This window comes from Salvelinus sp. IW2-2015, linkage group LG18 (assembly GCF_002910315.2).
Source record: "Salvelinus sp. IW2-2015 linkage group LG18, ASM291031v2, whole genome shotgun sequence".
Classification (NCBI taxonomy): Eukaryota; Metazoa; Chordata; class Actinopteri; order Salmoniformes; family Salmonidae; genus Salvelinus; species Salvelinus sp. IW2-2015.
In genome coordinates this window covers 14,380,977-14,399,578 of record NC_036858.1, presented here as the reverse complement: position 1 = coordinate 14,399,578, position 18,602 = coordinate 14,380,977, and the positions used below count along the sequence as shown (strand labels likewise).

Here is an 18,602-nt window from a genome sequence, read left to right as displayed (position 1 = left end):
CGTGAAGAGTGTGTAAGGTCATTTGTAAGTCACCTGATCACTACACCCTGGGGCTGCTATCCTCACCTTAGAGGGGTCAAGTCCAAGACTGAAGGGGGGGGCACTAAGGCAGGGGGTACACCCCTTCACTAAGGACAGAGACCTTGATCGGGACACGAACGCACTCATGCAGACACCCACACACACAGGCTAGAATGGCCCAGCATCAGGACTTCACGGGCGTTCTGCCTCCGAATCATCATTTTCAGCTCCAGGAAGGCCTGACGAAAGAAACAGATCAAGTGAATCCCCTTCAATTTCTTTATGAGTGTGAATCGACACTATTCATGACTTTTCGGAATGTTTCTTTAAAGTATGTCCAGATATGCCCAGGCTAAATTAGTATGGGTCTTCCCGGACTCTTCTGAGTTTAAAAATAGAAGGGGGTCAGAATTCCGGGACAATTCTTAAGTTACTGTCAATAAACAGTAAAGGACTTCTCTAAAAGTGCAGTGCTTGTGTGTGTGTGTGTTTTAAGTGTGTCATGCTGTGTGTGTGTTGTGGGTGCGTAAAGGCATGAAGGTGTGAATCTGTGTGTTTGTATGCATGCGCATTTTTATATATTATCACTTTTGTGTGTCTGTGTGTGAGTGTGTGTGTGTGTGTGTGTGTGTGTGTTGTTGTGTGTGTGTGTGTGTTGTGTGTGTGTGTGATGTGTGTGTGTGTGTGTGTGTGTGTGTGTGGGTGTGTGTGTGTGTGGTGGGTGGTGTGTGTTGTGTTGTGTGTGTGTGTGTTACATGAGGGGGATGTGTCCAAAAACATACGGCTATACAGAAATCATACAGTCGAGTTACCAGGATATTGACTTTCAAATGAAATCTAGGCGTTACGTATGAATTCCTCTACTGCATGTAACTGCTTGATATTTGATTACGAAGATAATAGACCAACTCATATCATCATAATATGTGGACTCTTGTTCCACAGACTCAAAAGGACCGATGATAACTCATTATGATATCACGATGAGACCGTCTGACATTTCATACAATGACATTTTAGCTGCATCGTAATGCATCATACCTGTCAGCTTTAAGTCAAACGCTACAGACTTTAGACAGTTTCAAGATAGAAATGCCAGTGCAGCTGCCTACCATTCCTTTTTCATCGGTTAGCCAGCTCATATCGATGAGGTCATTGCTATATAGCATATGTAGGACCAAGTGAGTTATATTTGTCACTCAGTCTTCTTCATATCATGCCACAAGACTGCTCCAGTTTAATTTCATATGCTCCGCTGACGTTTGGCAGGGCACATGTTTTGTATCTGAAATTAGATTTCCTCACGGATTCTCCTTCTAGTTGGAGCTGGTTTGCGAGTGGATGCCTTAATTAATACAGGATGCCCTTCAAACCTCCAACATGCCTAGTCTGAAACATGGTTCGATTTCTTGGAGAACACCACCGAAACTCTACGATATCTCGAACACCTCCAAAGGGTTCATCTCGAAGACAGGATGTGTTAAAAAGGACAGACATCACATTTTTTTAAAAAGCCTCTCCGAACTTTGAGCGGGTCAAACGTGCAACCATGTCTACTTCCTGCAATCCTCCGTGGCGATCGGTTAAAAACAAGAAACCCTCAAAACAACACTTTTATTTGATAATATTAATTTATTGTTCAATAAAAATAGATTTAAAAAAAATGACTTCATGACTATGCTCAGTGGATCTGCCAAGGGTCCAAGATGGAGCTTTCCTTCTCCTTTGGCTGGTAAGGGAGACACAAACCCCCTTTACCCTCTGCCCCTCCACCCTTCAGAATTGACCTCTGACTTCGATACTCTTGACAGACCCAGCAGCCCGACGTCTAACAGTAGATACATTCAGTCCAGTTTTTCTCTATATTGTTGTTGTTGTTTTTCGCCGTTTGCCCTTGTAAAAAAAACAAACAACGTCTTTAACGATGTGAATTAAAGATACATCTAAGCGCAAACAGAAGAGTTCAAACCATCAGTGGAACCAATACTTTTCATTTACAACTTCACATCAGTTGCTCTTTTAAGACTTTTTTTTTGTTGTAGTTATATGTAAACACACGTTTTTGGGGAGGATAAAGGAAACTAAACTCTGTAAACACTTATATCAGGCTCGGAGAACACAACCACGTCTAAGGAAAGAACAGGGTAGAAGGTTCAAGAACAGGTTTAAACTTTTCTGGACCCACAATGTTACAGTAAGTGCAGGCTTTCATTTCAGACATCATATTCAACCAGGCTCTTTCATACGTGGTTGAAATGCCTTCTGTTTGAACCTTTTCAAATGCTATTTAAGTCCAAAGAAGGAGTGCATTGAAGGTTCTGCCTTTCTACCTAATGAACACGAAGACGAGTGCTAGACTAAAACCAAAGCCTGCAGTTACTGTGAGCGGAAGGAGCCTATAGCGTCATGTTGAAGAGCAACTTGGCCAATCCTATTTCCATTGGAGTACTTACGGTGCTGTACAGACGCACAGACCCCCAATGAGGAGACGAACACCTCTTAATGGTCGGACTGGAGTACCAGCGGCCTGGATAACACTGCACTGGCTATCGGTTAGCACATGGCTAGCATGGCCCAGACTTTTGACGAATTCTGGAAGGTGTACAATCGTCTCGAATCACAAAGAAACAAACGAGAAAAAACCCCACGTGGAAGTAAAGTATTGCTTCTCTTTCTTTGTTCCTGTTTGGGTTTTGTCTTTCAAAAATCCAAATCTGCTTTCTATGCCTTTTCGATGGCTAAGTTGGATGAGATGATGGTTTGTTTTATGACTTCACCACAGATTGGCGGGAGTCACCATGTACAAAGTATTTTCTCCTGCACTCAGGACGAAAAAGAAACACCAGAAAGTAAGTGCCAGAATCCCAAAGACATTGCAGCCTCCCTCCCTCCCTCCCTCTTGTGTGTAATCCTCTGTACTCCTGGCTCTCTCCTTCCCAAAGTTACAACAGTGGCCAGGGGAGGCGAGTCTGACAGAGTGACAAACTTAGAGGTCAAACCGCAGGGCAGATTCCAGATTCTGTCCCGAGCTGGGAGACGCCAGCCCCCTTCCCTCGCGCTGGGCCCTCTGGGAAGAGTCCAGGGCCCACATCCTGGGAACGTCGGGAAGGCCGGCTGCAGGGTTGCAGCCAACAGCCTCTTGGAATGAGAGCGAGAGAGAGAGAGAGAGAGAGAGAGAGAGAGAGAGACAGAGAGAGTTCATAGGAAAAGTTCATAGGAAAAGGCTTGTCCACCCGCATGTGGCTGCAGATGACGATACTGGCCGCGTTCTGGCAAATGTGTTGCTGTCAATCACGCCCCATGTCAAAGCGCGGTAGCATTCATTCATTAATCTTCCTCACGTCACATCCCTTTTTTGGGCTTTGACGTTTGGTGATGCAAATAATATAATAACAACAGTTTTCCATTTCCTTTTGTACATTTGATGTCCAGGTGAGCATTGAGGAAGAAAGTGTAGTTTACATGGGGTGGGAAGAGACTTCATGGAAACAGAGTCTCACAGCAGCATTTCAGTTAACAACAAACAAACAAACATAAAACCACCGACTATGCTCTGTAGCTACAGTAGCTGGACGGTAAAAACAACCGAAGAGGAAAAAAGTTTGAAAGAGAGGGAGAAAATTTGAGAAAATTCCAGTGGAAGTTCATCCCAGGTAGGCTGCCTTGCTTTGGCCCATGTAAAACGTTAAAAGTTCATGTTCCAACATTTCCGAAGGAGGAACTTCCAACTAGTAGTCCAGACCTAAAGTCCCCCGCCCCCGAATCCTTCCCCACCCCTTAGTTTCAGACAGTAGTCGCCCTGCTGTACTGCAGTGCCAGGGGCGAGTACTCCTTGATGCGGACACACAGCTTGCCCCGGAGCCAGGGGTTCTGCAGCTCCAGGGGACAGAAGTCATCCTGGAGCCACTTCTCCCTGCCGTCCACCACCAGCACCAGTCCAAAGTGCTCCAGCTGCTCAGGGCTGTACAGACACTTCTCCCCCTCCGCTCCCCCTCCATTACTACTGCTACCACTGAGGAGCCGGCGCGACACCGTGTTCATCTCCTGCACCACCAGCTGGACCATCTCCCTGGCCGACGTGCCTGGGGTCACCCGCAGCTGGGAGGGATGGAGACAGAGAGACAGAGAGATGAGGGGAGGGATAGAGAGTGGAAGAGAAAGAGGAACAGAGGCAATCAGATTAAGCAGAATGTGAATGGTCAAAAGGGGTTTCAATGTTACAACTGGGGCAGAGTTATGACAGTTTTATAATTGGATACCCAAATTAAAGAGCTACCCAAACATGAACAACAATTCATTAAACCCGGACATCCTCAAGCCAAGTTCCACATACCTTGACACTGGTTTCCTTGGGTAGCCCGGTTCGGTACTGCGGGTACACCCGGAGCGTGGCGTGCCAGCCTTTCCTGTGGGCACCGGGCGAGGGGGAACCTGAGAGCCTCTGGGTGCCGCTGTCCTCTGACAGGGTGCGAGCGGGGGGCTGGGGGTGCGGCAGGCATTGCTCAGCAGGGCAGCAGCGGTCCACAGAGGAGGGTCGGTGCCAGCGGCGGTGGGGGGAGGAGGATGGTGAGGGTGAGTGTGCAGTATGACCACCAGAGGAAGAGGGGAATTCAAGACTACTGGTTCTCACACAGAAGGCCTGCCTCTTCTCCGTGATCCTCAGTAGTTCGATCTGCCTGCTGGGTAGGATGAAGTCGCTGTCGAAGAGCTCCATGGGACCCCCCCTGCCCCTCCGCCTCTCCCCACCGGGCCCCCCTCCGCTCAGCCGTTGTTCGCCGGTAGGGCCTGTCTGGGGCTCCGAGGCCTGGAGCACGTCTGGGGTGGAGTCTCTCAGCGCTCCTGTCCCTGAACCCCCTCCACCCCCTCCTCCCACACCGCCGCCGGAGGAGGAGAGGGGCGAGGGGGGGAGAAGGTCCAACTCGCGGGGGCTCTGGGCACGGCTAGAGTCGTAGTCGCTGTCAGTGGTGAGGAAGACTTCAGAGGAACCCTCTTCATCTGAGAGACCGTGGAAGTCTACTGTGAGGGAGAAACAAAAAACACAATTATTCATCTTTAGGTCAACCACACACAATCATTCCCCTGTGGGTAAAACACACACAACCATTCACCTTTGTATGAGCCACACATACACAAATAATCATTTATTTTCTAGTAAAATGGACCGTACACCACAAGACTGTGTGATCAGGAGTAAAAACCCCTTGCCCTATCTCTGCCCCCTATAAGATAGGTTCTCGGGGTCTTACCAGAGTGCTTGCGGCTTGGTTCGGGGGAGGGCATGGGTGAGGGAAGGTAGTCTGGCTGGGAGGAGGTGGAGCGGGGCGTGTCGGGCACTGCGTCCATGGAAAAGTGGATGATCCAGGCCAGGGAAATGGCCCCGGTGGGCTGCTTGTAGCGGGCATACTGCAGGGCGTCCATGATCCACCGCGCCTCCCGCCACACATCCTCCATTTGCTGTAATAGGGGGAAACATGCAGGAAAAATACATTGTTAACTTTTTGTGCTCTTTCAAATGCAATATTGTTTACTTTTTGTGCTCTTTGAAACACCATGTGCTACAAATGAGCTCCAGGTGGTCTTTTAGCTCCTTGTGTGATGCTTGCTTAGCTCTGATAGGACTGTAGTTTCCACTATTATGGAGCAATTGGAGACAACATCCAGATCAGGATATCTAGGTTACGGTTAGCTCAGCTATGACTCCCGCCTACCTGCATGTGCTCCTGGACCTGCTGGTGTTTCTGCTTGGCGGCGTGGAGCTCCGTCTCAGAGAAGGCCTCCCTCAGGGTCTGCTGGGACATGAGCGACTCCAGCTCCAACAGGGCAGACACACGGCAGTACTGCCCTATGAAGCTGGGGCAGTAGGCATCAAAGTGAACTGTAGAGGGGGGGACAGGATAGAAAAGGGCACAGGACAGACTTATTATCTAGATTTAAAAAAAGACTAAATAGCTGATAGAAAAACACAGTTTTCCCCAAATGTACTTTATGCAGTTTACTTTATGCACTTCAGGTTTTTTTCCCCTTTCAATACTTTTAATTGTTTTGGGTTAAGTGCACACTCTCCCAACAGTCTCAAGCATGAATTCATTTGAGTCAACCGCACAAACAATTTAAAGTCACAATAGGCCAATCAATCGGATGTCAACTGAATGACTGTAGTCGAATAAATAACAGTAATTGGAAGACATAAGGACGTCCCACTAGACAGAGCAGTACTGACCCAGCTCAAAGATCTGCAGAGGCAGGGTGAGGAAGCCTGACCGGGGGGAGTAGGGGTTGCTCTGGCCGGGGGCCGTACACACGTCGTCTGAGGGGGGCAGCAGTAGCAGGAAGGACACCTTGTCCCCAAATTCCAACACCTCCTGGGCGTAGATACGGAAGTCCTGCACCTGGGACAACGGGACAGCATACTGCGTCACAACGAGGACATCGATGCCATGCGATGGATAGTAATGGATGGAAGGATGCTTGAAATGTATTACAGCTACAGTACAACTATAGCTTGTTGCTGTGGTCATCTTTGGGTTGTTGCTGTCGTTGCTTCTGTTTTGGAAGGCTCGGGATCTACAAGCAACCCATTCCCATAAGAAACCTTTGGAAGCGCTGGCATAACCGCATTCCACCCAACCTACAGTACGTCTGCAGTGATGGACGGATGGAATGGGTGAGTTGATAGATGGATGGATGAGTTGATAGATGGATGGATGGCTGGGTGGGTGGATGGATGGATGGATGGATGGGTGGATGGATGAGTGCTGACCTGGCTGACAGGGATGTTCATGTGGGCCATGAGGTCCTTGGCAGCGCTGCGTAGGTCCTGTAGGAGGCGGTGTGGAGCGCTCTGCACATCCTGGTCCATCTCCAGAGACTCCTCCAGAGAACTGAGGGCCTGCAGCCACTGCCACTCTTCCCTGATACACACACACACACGCAAACACACACAGTTACAAATATATGACCGACAATGGCTAGTATTTCAATAACAACACCATAACATGAAATCAAGGAATTCACTGATAAACCCCGGTGGCTGGTATCCAGGTACTTCACCTAGACACATTACAGTTGTCTCGTATCTTAGCATGACAGAGGACGTTGGGTAGCTTCTGAGGCACCAGGGCTCTGATCTGGTCCACAGAGCTACACAGCTTCAGGTAGCCCAGGTACAGGCCTGGGGAGAGGAGCTTCCTGCTCCGTCTGTGGTACGCCAGCTTCTCCTGAAAGAGACGATGGGAACCAGACGGGAAAGGCATGAGACAGCCGTTGTTGACGTCTGGGATGGCCTTTGAAATAGTTTATTTTGATGTCTTTTATTTAGATGATGTTGTTGCTTTGAGGGCTTTGAGGATCAGCTTGCTCCAGTCTGTGGTCTTTTGTATTTTTTGGTTGGTTAATGTGAAATAATAATGCATTTCATATGTTTTCAATCATATAATCTGTTCATATTTGGCATCATAAACTATATTTACAGTTTCTTTCTATCGCTTTGGTGCATTTTCACAAGTATGTGGTACATTTTCACAATGCTTAGTACAAAATTCAAAACAGATCCTTAAAACGGCAGTTGCTTCAAAACTCTAAGCACAATTTCAGTTGACTAAGGACAACACACAAAATCACACAGTCACTTTTTCACTAAACTTATTAATCAGAGTTTCATCTAGAAATTCATGTTTCAGATTGCAATACATGTTCATATAAAGTAATTGCTTTTCACAATGCAATGGTCACATCCCTTTTATATGATTGTCTTCACATTTGTTAAAATACATTTTACTATTGCTAAAGCCAACTGCTCTTAATTGATAATTGTTTGGTAAACCTATTGATTTGAAATTGGTACGTCTACAACAGATTCTGAGAACTACTTAATGAAAACGTATGTTTGTACTGTACAGTGCATTCGGAAAGTATTCAGACCCCTTGACTTTTTCCCACATTTTGTTACGTTACAGCCTTATACTAACATTGATTAAATTGTATTTTTCCCTCATCAATCTACACACTATACCCCATAATGACAAAGCATTTTTTTTAAATGTTTGCAAATGTATTAAATAGAAAAAACTAAAAAACAACATTTACATAAGTATTCCAGACCCTTTACTCAGTACTTTGTTGAATCACCTTTGGCAGCAATTACAGCTTTGAGTCTTCTTGGGTATGACACTACACGTTTGGCACACCTTTATTTGGGGAGTTTCTCACATTCTTCTTTGAAGATCCTCTCAAGCTCTGTCAGGTTGGATGGGGAGCGTCGCTGCAGAGCTATTTAGCTATTTTCAGGTCTCTCCAGATATATTCGATCGGGTTCAAGTCTGGGCTCTGGGTGGGCCAGACTTGTCCCAAAGCCACTCCTGTGTTGTCCTGGCTGTGTGCTTAGCCTCATTGTCCTATTGGAAGGTAAACCTTCGTCTCAGACTGAGGTCCTGAGTGCTCTAGAGCAGGTTTTCATCAAGGATCTCTCTGTACGCTCTCTGTGGTCCGTTCATCTTTCCCTCGATCCTGACTAGTCTCCCAGTCCCTGCCACTGAAAAACATCCCCACAGCATGATGCTAACACCACCATGCTTCACTGTAGGGATGGTGCCAGGTTTCCTCCATATGTGATGCTTGGCATTCAGGCCAAAGAGTTCAATCTTGGTTTTATCAGACCAGAGAATCTTGTTTCACATGGTCTGAGAGTCCTTTAGTTGCCTTTTGGCAAACTGAGGAGTGGCTTCTGTCTGGCCACTCTACCATAAAGGCCTGATTGGTGGATTGCTGCAGAGATGGTTGTCCTTCTGGAAGGTTCTCCCATCTCCACAGAGGAACTCTGGAGCTCTATCAGAGTGACCAATGGGTTCTTGGTCACCACCCTGACCAAGGCCCTTCTCCCCCTAATGATCAATTTGGCCGGGCGGGCTGCTCCAGGAAGTGTCTTGGTGGTTCCAAATTTCTTCCATATGATAATGATGGAGACCACTGTGTTCTTGGGGACCTTCAAGGCTGCAGACATTTTTTGGTACCCTTCCCCAGATCTGTGCCTCGTAACAATCCTGGCTCGGAGCTCTACGGACAATTCCTTCAACCTCATGGCTTGGTTTTTGCTCTGACATGCACTGTCGACTGTTGGACCCTATTTAGACAGGTGTGTGCCTTTCCAAATCATGTCCAATCGAATTGAATTTACCACAGGTGGACTTCAATCAAGTTGTAGAAACATCTCAAGGATGATCAATGGAAACAGGATGTACCTACAGTAAGCTCAATTTCGAGTCTCATAGTAAAGGGTCTGAATACTTATATAAATAAGGCATTTCTGTTTTTTATTTGTAATACATTTACAAAAATATTTAAAAACCTGTTTCACTTTGTCATTAGGGAGTATTGTGTGTAGATTGATGAGGAAAATGTTTTATTTAATCCATTTTAGAATAAGGCTGTAACGTAACAAAATGTGGAGAAAGTCAAGGGGTCTGAATATTGTAAAATTGCGTTGTATGTCTGAAAGACTCTTATTTAAATGAATGGTGTTTCAGGGAATTTGAGCATACAGGAGATTACAGGAGCTGTTTTGCTGTTCTGCTGTGACTAAATGTCTGCCGTGACTGTGAGTCAACTGGACTAGCTTGATAGACTACTTAGATACAAGTGACATGCACATTGGCATGACAGGCAGCGGATTGCCGTGTGTACAATTAACATAAACACATACAATGTGGTGAAGGGTAAATATAGGGAACTGTTTAATCTACATTGTGGTTTTGGTTTGGTATGAATGCAGCCTGAGCCTCTTTTGAACATGCTAATTTGTACGCTGTTCAAATGAATACCTAAAGCTTGCGTAATTTTCCTCAGATTCAAACTCAATCCAATTAGCTATTTCAAATTACTTCACCTTATTCTCTGGGGATTCTGTAATGTTTAAGGAAAAGGGTCTCGTTGTCACTAACGTTACATTGCTAAGCTCTAAACGCCAGAGGTTGTAGTGGGCTGGGACATACGTGGAGGGTGATGAGCAGCGTGTCCAGGGCCGTGGGCTCCTCGGGGGACGAGATGGACTTGCGTTGAAGCTGAAGCTTACACAGATGTGTCCACTTCACCCCGTCCAGACTGGGACACACGTTCATGTCCTTCAGCAACACCAGCAGAGCGTTGCCATGCTTGTCTTTGATTGGCTCAAAGTAAACCTGACCCAGGTCCTGAGTTCCCAGCATTCCCTGCAAAAACATCCCCCCAAAAAACTTTTCAAAGACACATGGTTTTGACCAGAATCTGATGGTTTCAACTAACATTTGATGGTTCTGACCAATATTTGATCAATATGTCATGGTTTTGGAGAGGAGTTGTTTTTTTAATCAAGATTGTATGGTTTTGACCATGTTATCAGTGGTAACTAGTGATACATGACCATGAGTGGTTATAAGGGTGTTACTAACATTTACAGTTTTAGTCATTTAGCAGACGCTTTTATCCAGAGCGACTTACAGGAGCAATTAGGGTTAAGTGCCTTGCTCAATGGAACATCGGCAGATTTTTTACCTTGTCGGCTCGGCGATTCGAACCGGTGACCTTTCGGTTACTGGCTTAACGCTCTTAACCGCTAGGATATCTCCCGCACCATTTAAGGTGTTATGTATTAAGGTGTTATGTCATGTTTGTAACAGTATTGATGGGTAAGGACGTGCCTGTAGTTGGGATACGGCCTGCAGCATCTTGAGGCGTGTCTGGAGGGTGCAGGAGCAGGAAGACTGGGAGGGGCTGAGACACTGCTGCAGCCACGGAATCTCCTCCCATAGGTAGGACACCTGGGGACGGAGAAACACACAAGCAATTAGGATAAAATGGTAATAACACAGTAATAATCAATTCATGTTTATTTCTTTAGGTCTCATTAAAGCAAGCAACTCTGAGTACCACGTTGTTAGCATGTTAGCAATTTTGTAGAATTCTTTGAAGTACTGTAAGTCCCAGAATGTACCAACTGTTACCACCTAAGTTTCTACCAGGTAAATACCAGTGGAAACTGTAAAATGCGAATGGTTAGGTATGGAGCTAGTCCATATGTTACCTTAGTGAACCATAGGAAGTCCTGCATCAGTGAGCTGGAATAGGATTCATCTATCTCTACGATGGGGATCTGGTCCTCAGGCGTCACGAGTACATTGTCATCTCGGTAGAATATAGACGTCAAGTAGAGACCTCTGGAGGACCATGGAGACAAATCAGAGTCAGTTAGTTTTGATCAATTCTCCAAAGTCACTCATTCTCAACAGCACAATGAAGGTCTCCTTGAACTATTAATTCTCACAATAGCCTATAGGTAGAATGGCATTTGAGATTATATTACATTCGTAGCATTTATACAGTACCAGTCAAAAGTTTGGACACACCTACTCATTCAAGGGTTTTTCATTATTTTTACTATTTTATACATTGTAGAATAATACTGAAGACATCAAAACTATGAAATAACACACATAGAATCCTGTAGTAACCAAAAAAGTGTTAAACAAATCAAAATATATTTTAGATTTTAGATTGTTCAAAGTAGCCACTCTTTGCTTTTCCAACAGTCTTGAAGGAGTTCCCACATATGCTGAGCACTTGTTGACTGCTTTTCCTTCACTCTGCGGTCCAACTCATCCCAAACCATCTCAATTGGGTTGAGGTCGGGTGATTGTGGAGGCCAGGTCATGTGACGCAGCACTCCATCACTCTCCTTCTTGTTCAAATAGCCCTTACACATCCTGGAGGTGTGTTTTAGGTCACTGTCCTGTTGGATGGGATGGGATGGTGTATCGATGCAGAATGATGTGGTAGCCATGCTGGTTAAGTGCGCCTTGAATTCTAAATAAATCACAGACAGTGTCACCAGCAAAGCACCCCCACACAATCACACCTCCTCCTCCATGCTTCCTGTTTCTGTTCTCCTACTCTGCATCTCACAAAGACACGGCGGTTGAAACATAAAATATCAAATTTGGACTCATCAGACCAAAGGACAGATTTCCACCGGTCTAATGTCCATTGCTCCGGTTTCTTGGCCCAAGCAAGTCTCTTCTTTTTATTGGTGTCCTTTAGTAGTGGTTTATTTGAAGAAATTTGACCATGAAGGCCTGATTCACGCAGTCTCCTCTGAACAGCTGATGTTGAGATGTGTCTGTTACTTGTGTCTGAACTCCGTTCAGCATTTATTTGGGCTGCAACTGCAACTCAACTCTAACGAACGTATCCTCTGCAGCAGAGGTAACTCTGGGTCTTCCTTTCCTGTGGCGGTCCTCATGAGAGCCAGTTTCATCATAGCGCTTGATGGTTTTTGCGACTGCACTTGAAGAAACTTTCAACGTTCTTGAAATGTTTTGCATTGACTGACCTTAATGTCTTAAAGCTGGTATTCCCCCCAGGTGTACGCGCAATGCTGTCAGGGGTACGCCAAATAAAAATGCGATTCACATTTTCAAAAAGTCCATTTATATTTTCCAACGGGGCTATACATTTGGGTGAGTTTTGGGACAATGCTGGGGGAAAAGGCCCCAAAAAACAATACAGACCATGCCTTCGTCAGTGACATGGCAGGAGATGTGTTGAAACAATTACTGCTGCGCATACAAGCCAGTGAATTCTATGCGTTACAGCTGGATGAGTCAACAGACGTGGCGGGCCTGGCATAGCTCCTGGTATATGCCCGTTACATTTATGGGGGGTCAATTAAGAAATACATCCTCTTCTGCAAACCACTGGAAGCCTGGACAACAGGAGAGGACATTTTTAAAGAACTGGACAGCTTTGTGACATCAAATGGACTTTGGTGGTCAAGATGTGTTGGTATCCGTACTGACGGCGCAAAAGCCATGACAGGGAGACATAGTGGAGTGGTAATGAGCGTGCAAGCAGTTGCTCCCGACGCCACTTGGGTACACTGCAGAGGCTCTTGCTGCCAAGTGAATGCCTGACAGCTTGAAAGACGTTTTGGACACTACAGTGAAAATGGTTAACTTTGTTAAAGGAAGGCCCCTGAACTCTCGTGTATTTTCTGCACTATGCAATGTTATGAACAGGCCCCCATTAACATCGACAGGGCTGTAGTGGAGCGGTTCGAGAATTTCCACATGACCAACAAACTATCATGGTCCAAACATACCAAACACACCAAAACAGTCGTGAAGAGGGCACGACAAAACCTTTTCCCCCTCAGGAGCCTCAAAAGGTTCTACAGCTGCACCATCGAGAGCATCCTGACCGGTTGCATCACCGCCTGGTAGGGCAACTGCTCGGCATCTGACCGTAAGGCGCTACAGAGGGTAGTGCGAACGGCCCAGTACATCACTGGGGCCAAGCTTCCTGCCATCCAGGACCTATTTAATAGGCGGTGTCAGAGGAAAGCCCATAAAATTGTCAGAGACTCCAGTCACCCAAGTTATAGACTATTTTCTCTGCTACCGCACAGCAAGCGGTACCGGAGCGCCAAGTCTAGGACCAAAAGGCTCCTCAACAGCTTCTACCCCCAAGCCATAAGACTGCTGAAAAATTGATAAAATCGCCACCGGACAATTTACATTGACCCCCCCCCCCTTTTGTACACTGCTGCTACTCACTGTTTGTTTGTTACCTATGCATAGTCACTTCGCCCCCACCTACATATACAGATTACCTTAACTAGCACACTGATTCGGTACCGGTGCCCCCTGTATATAGCCTCGTTATTGTTATTCTTATTGTGTTACTTTTTATTTGTACTTTTTTATTTTAGCCTACTTGGTAAATATTTTCTTCTTCTTGAACTGCACTGTTGGTTAAGGGCTTGTAAGTAAGCATTTCACGGTAAAGTCTACACTTGTTGTATTTGGCGCAAGTGACAAATAAAGTTTGAATTGATATGGGCAGCGACCATGTAACGCTTTTACAACATACAGAAGTGCGCTGGTTATCAAGGGGCAAAGTATTGAAAAGTTTTTTTATTATTGAGAGACGAGCTTAAAGTTTTCTTTACTGACCATCATTTTCACTTGTCTGATCGCTTGCATGATGACGAGTTTCTCACACGACTGGCCTATCTGGGTGATTTTTTTTCTCACCTGAATGATCTGAATCTAGGATTACAGGGACTCTCCGCAACTATATTCAATGTGTGGGACAAAATTGAGGCTATGATTAAGAAGTTGGAGCTCTTCTCTGTCCGCATTAACAAGGACAACACACAGGTCTTTCATTGTATGATTTTTTGTGTGCAAATGAACTCAAGTTTACAGACAATGTCAAATGTGATATAGCAAAGCACCTGAGTGAGTTGGGTGCGTAATTAAGCAGGTTATCCCTTTCATGCCCTGCCTCCAGTCCACTTACCAATATCTGAACAAGAGAGCCTCATCGAAATTTCAACAAGTGGTTCTGTGAAAATTGAATTTAATCAGAAGCCACTGCCAGATTTCTGGATTGTGCTGCGCTCAGAGTATCCTGCCTTGGCAAATCGCGCTGTTAAGACACTGATGACCTTTGCAACCACATACCGATGTGAGAGTGGATTCTCGGCCCTCACTAGCATGAAAACTAAATACAGGCACAGACTGTGTGTGGAAAATGATTTAAGACAGACTCTCTCCAATACAACCCAACATTGCAGAGTTATGTGCATCCTTCCAAGCACACCCTTCTCATTAACCTATGGTGAGTTATTCGCAATTTTCGATGAACAAATAAGATTTTATATGTAAGATGGTTAAATAAGGAGCAAAATTATTGATTATTATTATCTTATTATTTGTGCCCTGGTCCTATAAGAGCTCTTTGTCACTTCCCACGGGCCGGGTTGTGACAAAAAGTGACACTCATTCTTATGTTTAATAAATGCATTGTATAGTGTGTGTGTGACAGGCTTACAATTATGGCAAAAAACAACATTTGAGAGTGCGCTGACCCCGGTGCTAGAGGAGGTACGCAGCTGGAGGTTGAACATTTGAACGGGTACGGGACTATAAAAAGTTTGGGAACCACTGTCTTAAACTCTATCTTCAGAGTTCGTACAGTTAGGTGACCTAAACTAGGATATGCTTAACACCCCGGCCATCCTACAATCTAAGCTAGATGCCCTCAATCTCAAACAAATGATCAAGGAACCTACCAGGTACAACCCTAAATCCGTAAACATGGGCACCCTCATAGATATCATCCTGACCAACTTGCCCTCTAAATACACCTCTGCGGTCTTCAACCAGGATCTCAGCGATCACTGCCTCATTGCCTGCGTCCGTAATGGGTCCACGGTCAAACAACCACCCCTCATCACTGCCAAACGCTCCCTAAAATACTTCAGCGAGCAGGCCTTTCTAATCGACCTGGCCCGGGTATACTGGAAGGATATTGACCTCATCCTGTCAGTAGAGGATGCCTGGTTGTTCTTTAAAAGTGCTTTCCTCACCATCTTAAATAAGCATGCCCCATTCAAAACATTTGAACTAAGAACAGATATAGCCCCTGGTTCACTCCAGACTTGACTGCCCTTGACCAGCACAAAAACATCGTGTGGCGTACTGCATTAGCATCGAATAGCCCCCGCGACATGCAGCTTTTCAGGGAAGTCAGGAACCAATATACACAGTCAGTCAGGAAAACAAAGGCTAGCTTTTTCAAATAAAAATTTGCATCCTGTAGCACTAATTCCAAAAAGTTTTGAGACACTGTAAAGTCAATGGAGAATAAGAGCACCTCCTCCCAGCTGCCCACGGCTAGGAAACACTGTCACCACCGATAAATCTACGATAATGCTTTCCACCTGGCTACCCCTACCAACAGCTCTGCATCCCCCGCAGCAACTTGCCCAAGCCCCCCCTCCCCCCGCTCGCTTCTCCTTCACCCAAATCCAGATAGATGATTTTCTGAAAGAGCTGCAAAATCTGGACCCCTACAAATCAGCTGGGCTAGACAATCTGGACCCTCTCTTTCTAAAATTATCCGCCGCAATTCTTGCAACCCCTATTACTAGCCTGTTCAACCTCTCTTTCGTATCGCCTCTTCAAAGGGGAGACACTCTAGACCCAAACTGTTACAGACCTAAAGCCAAGTTAACAAACAGATCACCGACCATTTAGAATCCCACCCTACCTTCTCCACTATGCAATCCGGCTTCCGAGCTGGTTATGGGTGCACCTCAGCCACGCTCAAGGTCCTAAACAATATCATAACCGCCATTGATAAAAGACAGTACCGTGCAGCCGTCTTCATCGACTTGACCAAGGTTTTCAACTCTGTCAATCACCATATTCTTATCGGCAGACTCAATAGCCTTGGTATCTCAAATGACTTCCTCGCCTGGTTCACCAACTACTTCTCAGATAGAGTTCAGTGTTTCAAATCGGAGGGCCTGTGGCAGTCTCTATGGGGGTGCCACAGGGTTTCAATTCTCGGGCCGACTCTTTTCTCTGTATATATCAATGATGTCGCTCTTGCTGCTCGTGATTCTCTGATCCACCTCTACGCAGACGACACCATTCTGTATACATCTGGCCCTTCTTTGGACACTGTGTTAACAAACCTCCAAACGAGCTCCAATGCCATAAAACACTCCTTCCGTGGCCTCCAACTGCCCTTAAATGCTAGAAAAACTAAATGCATGCTCTTCAACCGATCGCTGCCCGCCCGACCAGCATCACTACTCTGGACGGTTCTGACTTAGAATATGTGGACAACTACAAATACCTAGGTGTCTGGTTTGACTGTAAACTCTCCTTCCAGACTCACGTTAAGCACCTCCAATCCAAAATGTAATCTAGAATCGGCTTCCTATTTCGCAACAAAGCCTCCTTCACTCACGCTGCGAAACATACCCTCGTAAAACTGACTATCCTACTGATCCTTGACTTCGGCGGTGTCATTTAGAAAATAGCCTCCAACACTCTACTCAGCAAATTGGATGTAGTCTATCACAGTGCCATCCGTTTAGTCACCAAAGCCCCATATACTACGCACCACTGCGACCTGTATGCTCTCGTTGGCTGGCCCTCGCTTCATATTCGTCGCCAAACCCACTGGCTCCAGGTCATCTATAAGTCTTTGCTAGGTAAAGCCCCGCCTTATCTCAGCTCACTGGTCACCATAGCACCACCCACCCGTAGCATGCGCTCCAGCAGGTATATTTCACTGGTCATCCCCAAAGCCAACACCTCTTTGGCCGCCTTTCCTTCCAGTTCTCTGCTGCCAATGACTGGAACAAATTGCAAAAGTCAATGAAGCTGGAGACTTATATCTCCCTCACTAACTATGAGCATCAGCTGTCAGAGCAGCTTACCGACCACTGCACCTGTACACAGCCCATCTGTAAATAGCCCACCCAACTACCTCATCCCCATATTGTTTTTTGTTTTTTTTGTTGCTCTTTTGCACCCCAGTATCTCTACTTGCACATCATCATCTGCACATCTATCACTCCAGTGTTAATGCTAAATTGTAAATATTTTGCCACTATGGCCAATTTATTGCCTTTCTACATTTGCACACACTGTATATAGATTTTTCTATTGTGTTATTGACTGTACGTTTGTTTATCCCATGTGTAACTCTGTGTTGTTGTTTGTGTCGCACTGCTTTTCTTTATCTTGGCCAGGTCGCAGTTGTAAATGAGAACTTGTTCTCAACTTGCTTACCTGGTTAAATAAAAGTGACAAAAATAATAATAATAATAATAAAGTAATGATGGACTGCCATTTCTCTTTGCTTATTTGAGATGTTCTTGCCATAATATGGACTTGGTCTTTTACCAAATAGGGCTATCTTTTGTATACCAACCCTACCTTGTCACAACGCAATTGATTGGCTCATACGCATTAAGAAGGAAAAAAAATCCACAAATGAACTTTTAACAAGGCACACCTGTTAATTGAAATGCATTCCAGGTGACTACCTCATGAAGCTGGTTGAGAGAATGCCAAGAGTGTTCAAAGCTGTCATCAAGGCAAAGGGTGGCTACTTTGAAAAATCTCAAAAATGTGATTTGTTAAACACTGTTTTGGTTACTACATGATTCCATATGTGTTAATTCATAGTTTTGATATCTTCACTATTATTATACATATGTAGAAAATAGTACAAATAAAGAAAAACCTTTAAATGAGTAGGTGTATCCAAACTTTTGACTGGTACTGTAGGTGTGAAAATAAATACTCTCATGAAAGTGAAGATGGAAGGCAGGAGATATAAGAAGGTGTAAAATGCTTAAATACCGTTTCAAGCTTTTGACAAATTTGCTGGTAGGCTGGAAGAGGTGGCGCAGGCTTTTGGATACGGAATGTTTCCTCACGTGTGGAGGGGCTTTGCACTGTTCTGAAAGGATGAGAGGGCCAAGACAGTGATTAATAGAACTACTGTACCAAGCCAACGTCTCAGTAAGAATTTACAGTAAGAATTTTCTTCGGGGCATCACTGTTAGGAATGGATAATGCATCCTGTGTCCCACAGTTTAGGTGTATGCACAGTAGTGTAGTGGAATGTGTCGGTAATTTCATGTGTCCTATTCAGGTTAGGTCAGTTGACACATTCACACACACTCTGAAGCAGACTATAGGGCCAGAGAAAACCAGCCATTCTAAGTGCAGTCACAAAGGGGG

At 45.3% G+C, this 18,602-nt stretch overlaps 1 protein-coding gene across 1 annotated transcript in view; it reads right to left on the bottom strand.

Moving 5' to 3' along the window:
* Positions 1-1,994: 1,994 nt before the first annotated feature.
* The window catches only part of ankfn1b (ankyrin repeat and fibronectin type III domain containing 1b), a 261,710-nt gene continuing 245,102 nt past the window's right edge, over positions 1,995-18,602 (bottom strand). The window contains exons 13-23 of the mRNA XM_070448333.1: positions 18,219-18,318; positions 11,075-11,207; positions 10,692-10,811; positions 10,008-10,223; positions 7,072-7,238; positions 6,782-6,932; positions 6,242-6,410; positions 5,730-5,896; positions 5,268-5,475; positions 4,355-5,037; positions 1,995-4,119 (exon numbers count right to left, since the gene is read on the bottom strand). Coding sequence (XP_070304434.1) covers positions 3,805-4,119; positions 4,355-5,037; positions 5,268-5,475; positions 5,730-5,896; positions 6,242-6,410; positions 6,782-6,932; positions 7,072-7,238; positions 10,008-10,223; positions 10,692-10,811; positions 11,075-11,207; positions 18,219-18,318 — 2,429 coding nt within the window. The 3' untranslated portion in view covers positions 1,995-3,804. The remainder of the gene's footprint in view (positions 4,120-4,354; positions 5,038-5,267; positions 5,476-5,729; positions 5,897-6,241; positions 6,411-6,781; positions 6,933-7,071; positions 7,239-10,007; positions 10,224-10,691; positions 10,812-11,074; positions 11,208-18,218; positions 18,319-18,602) is intronic.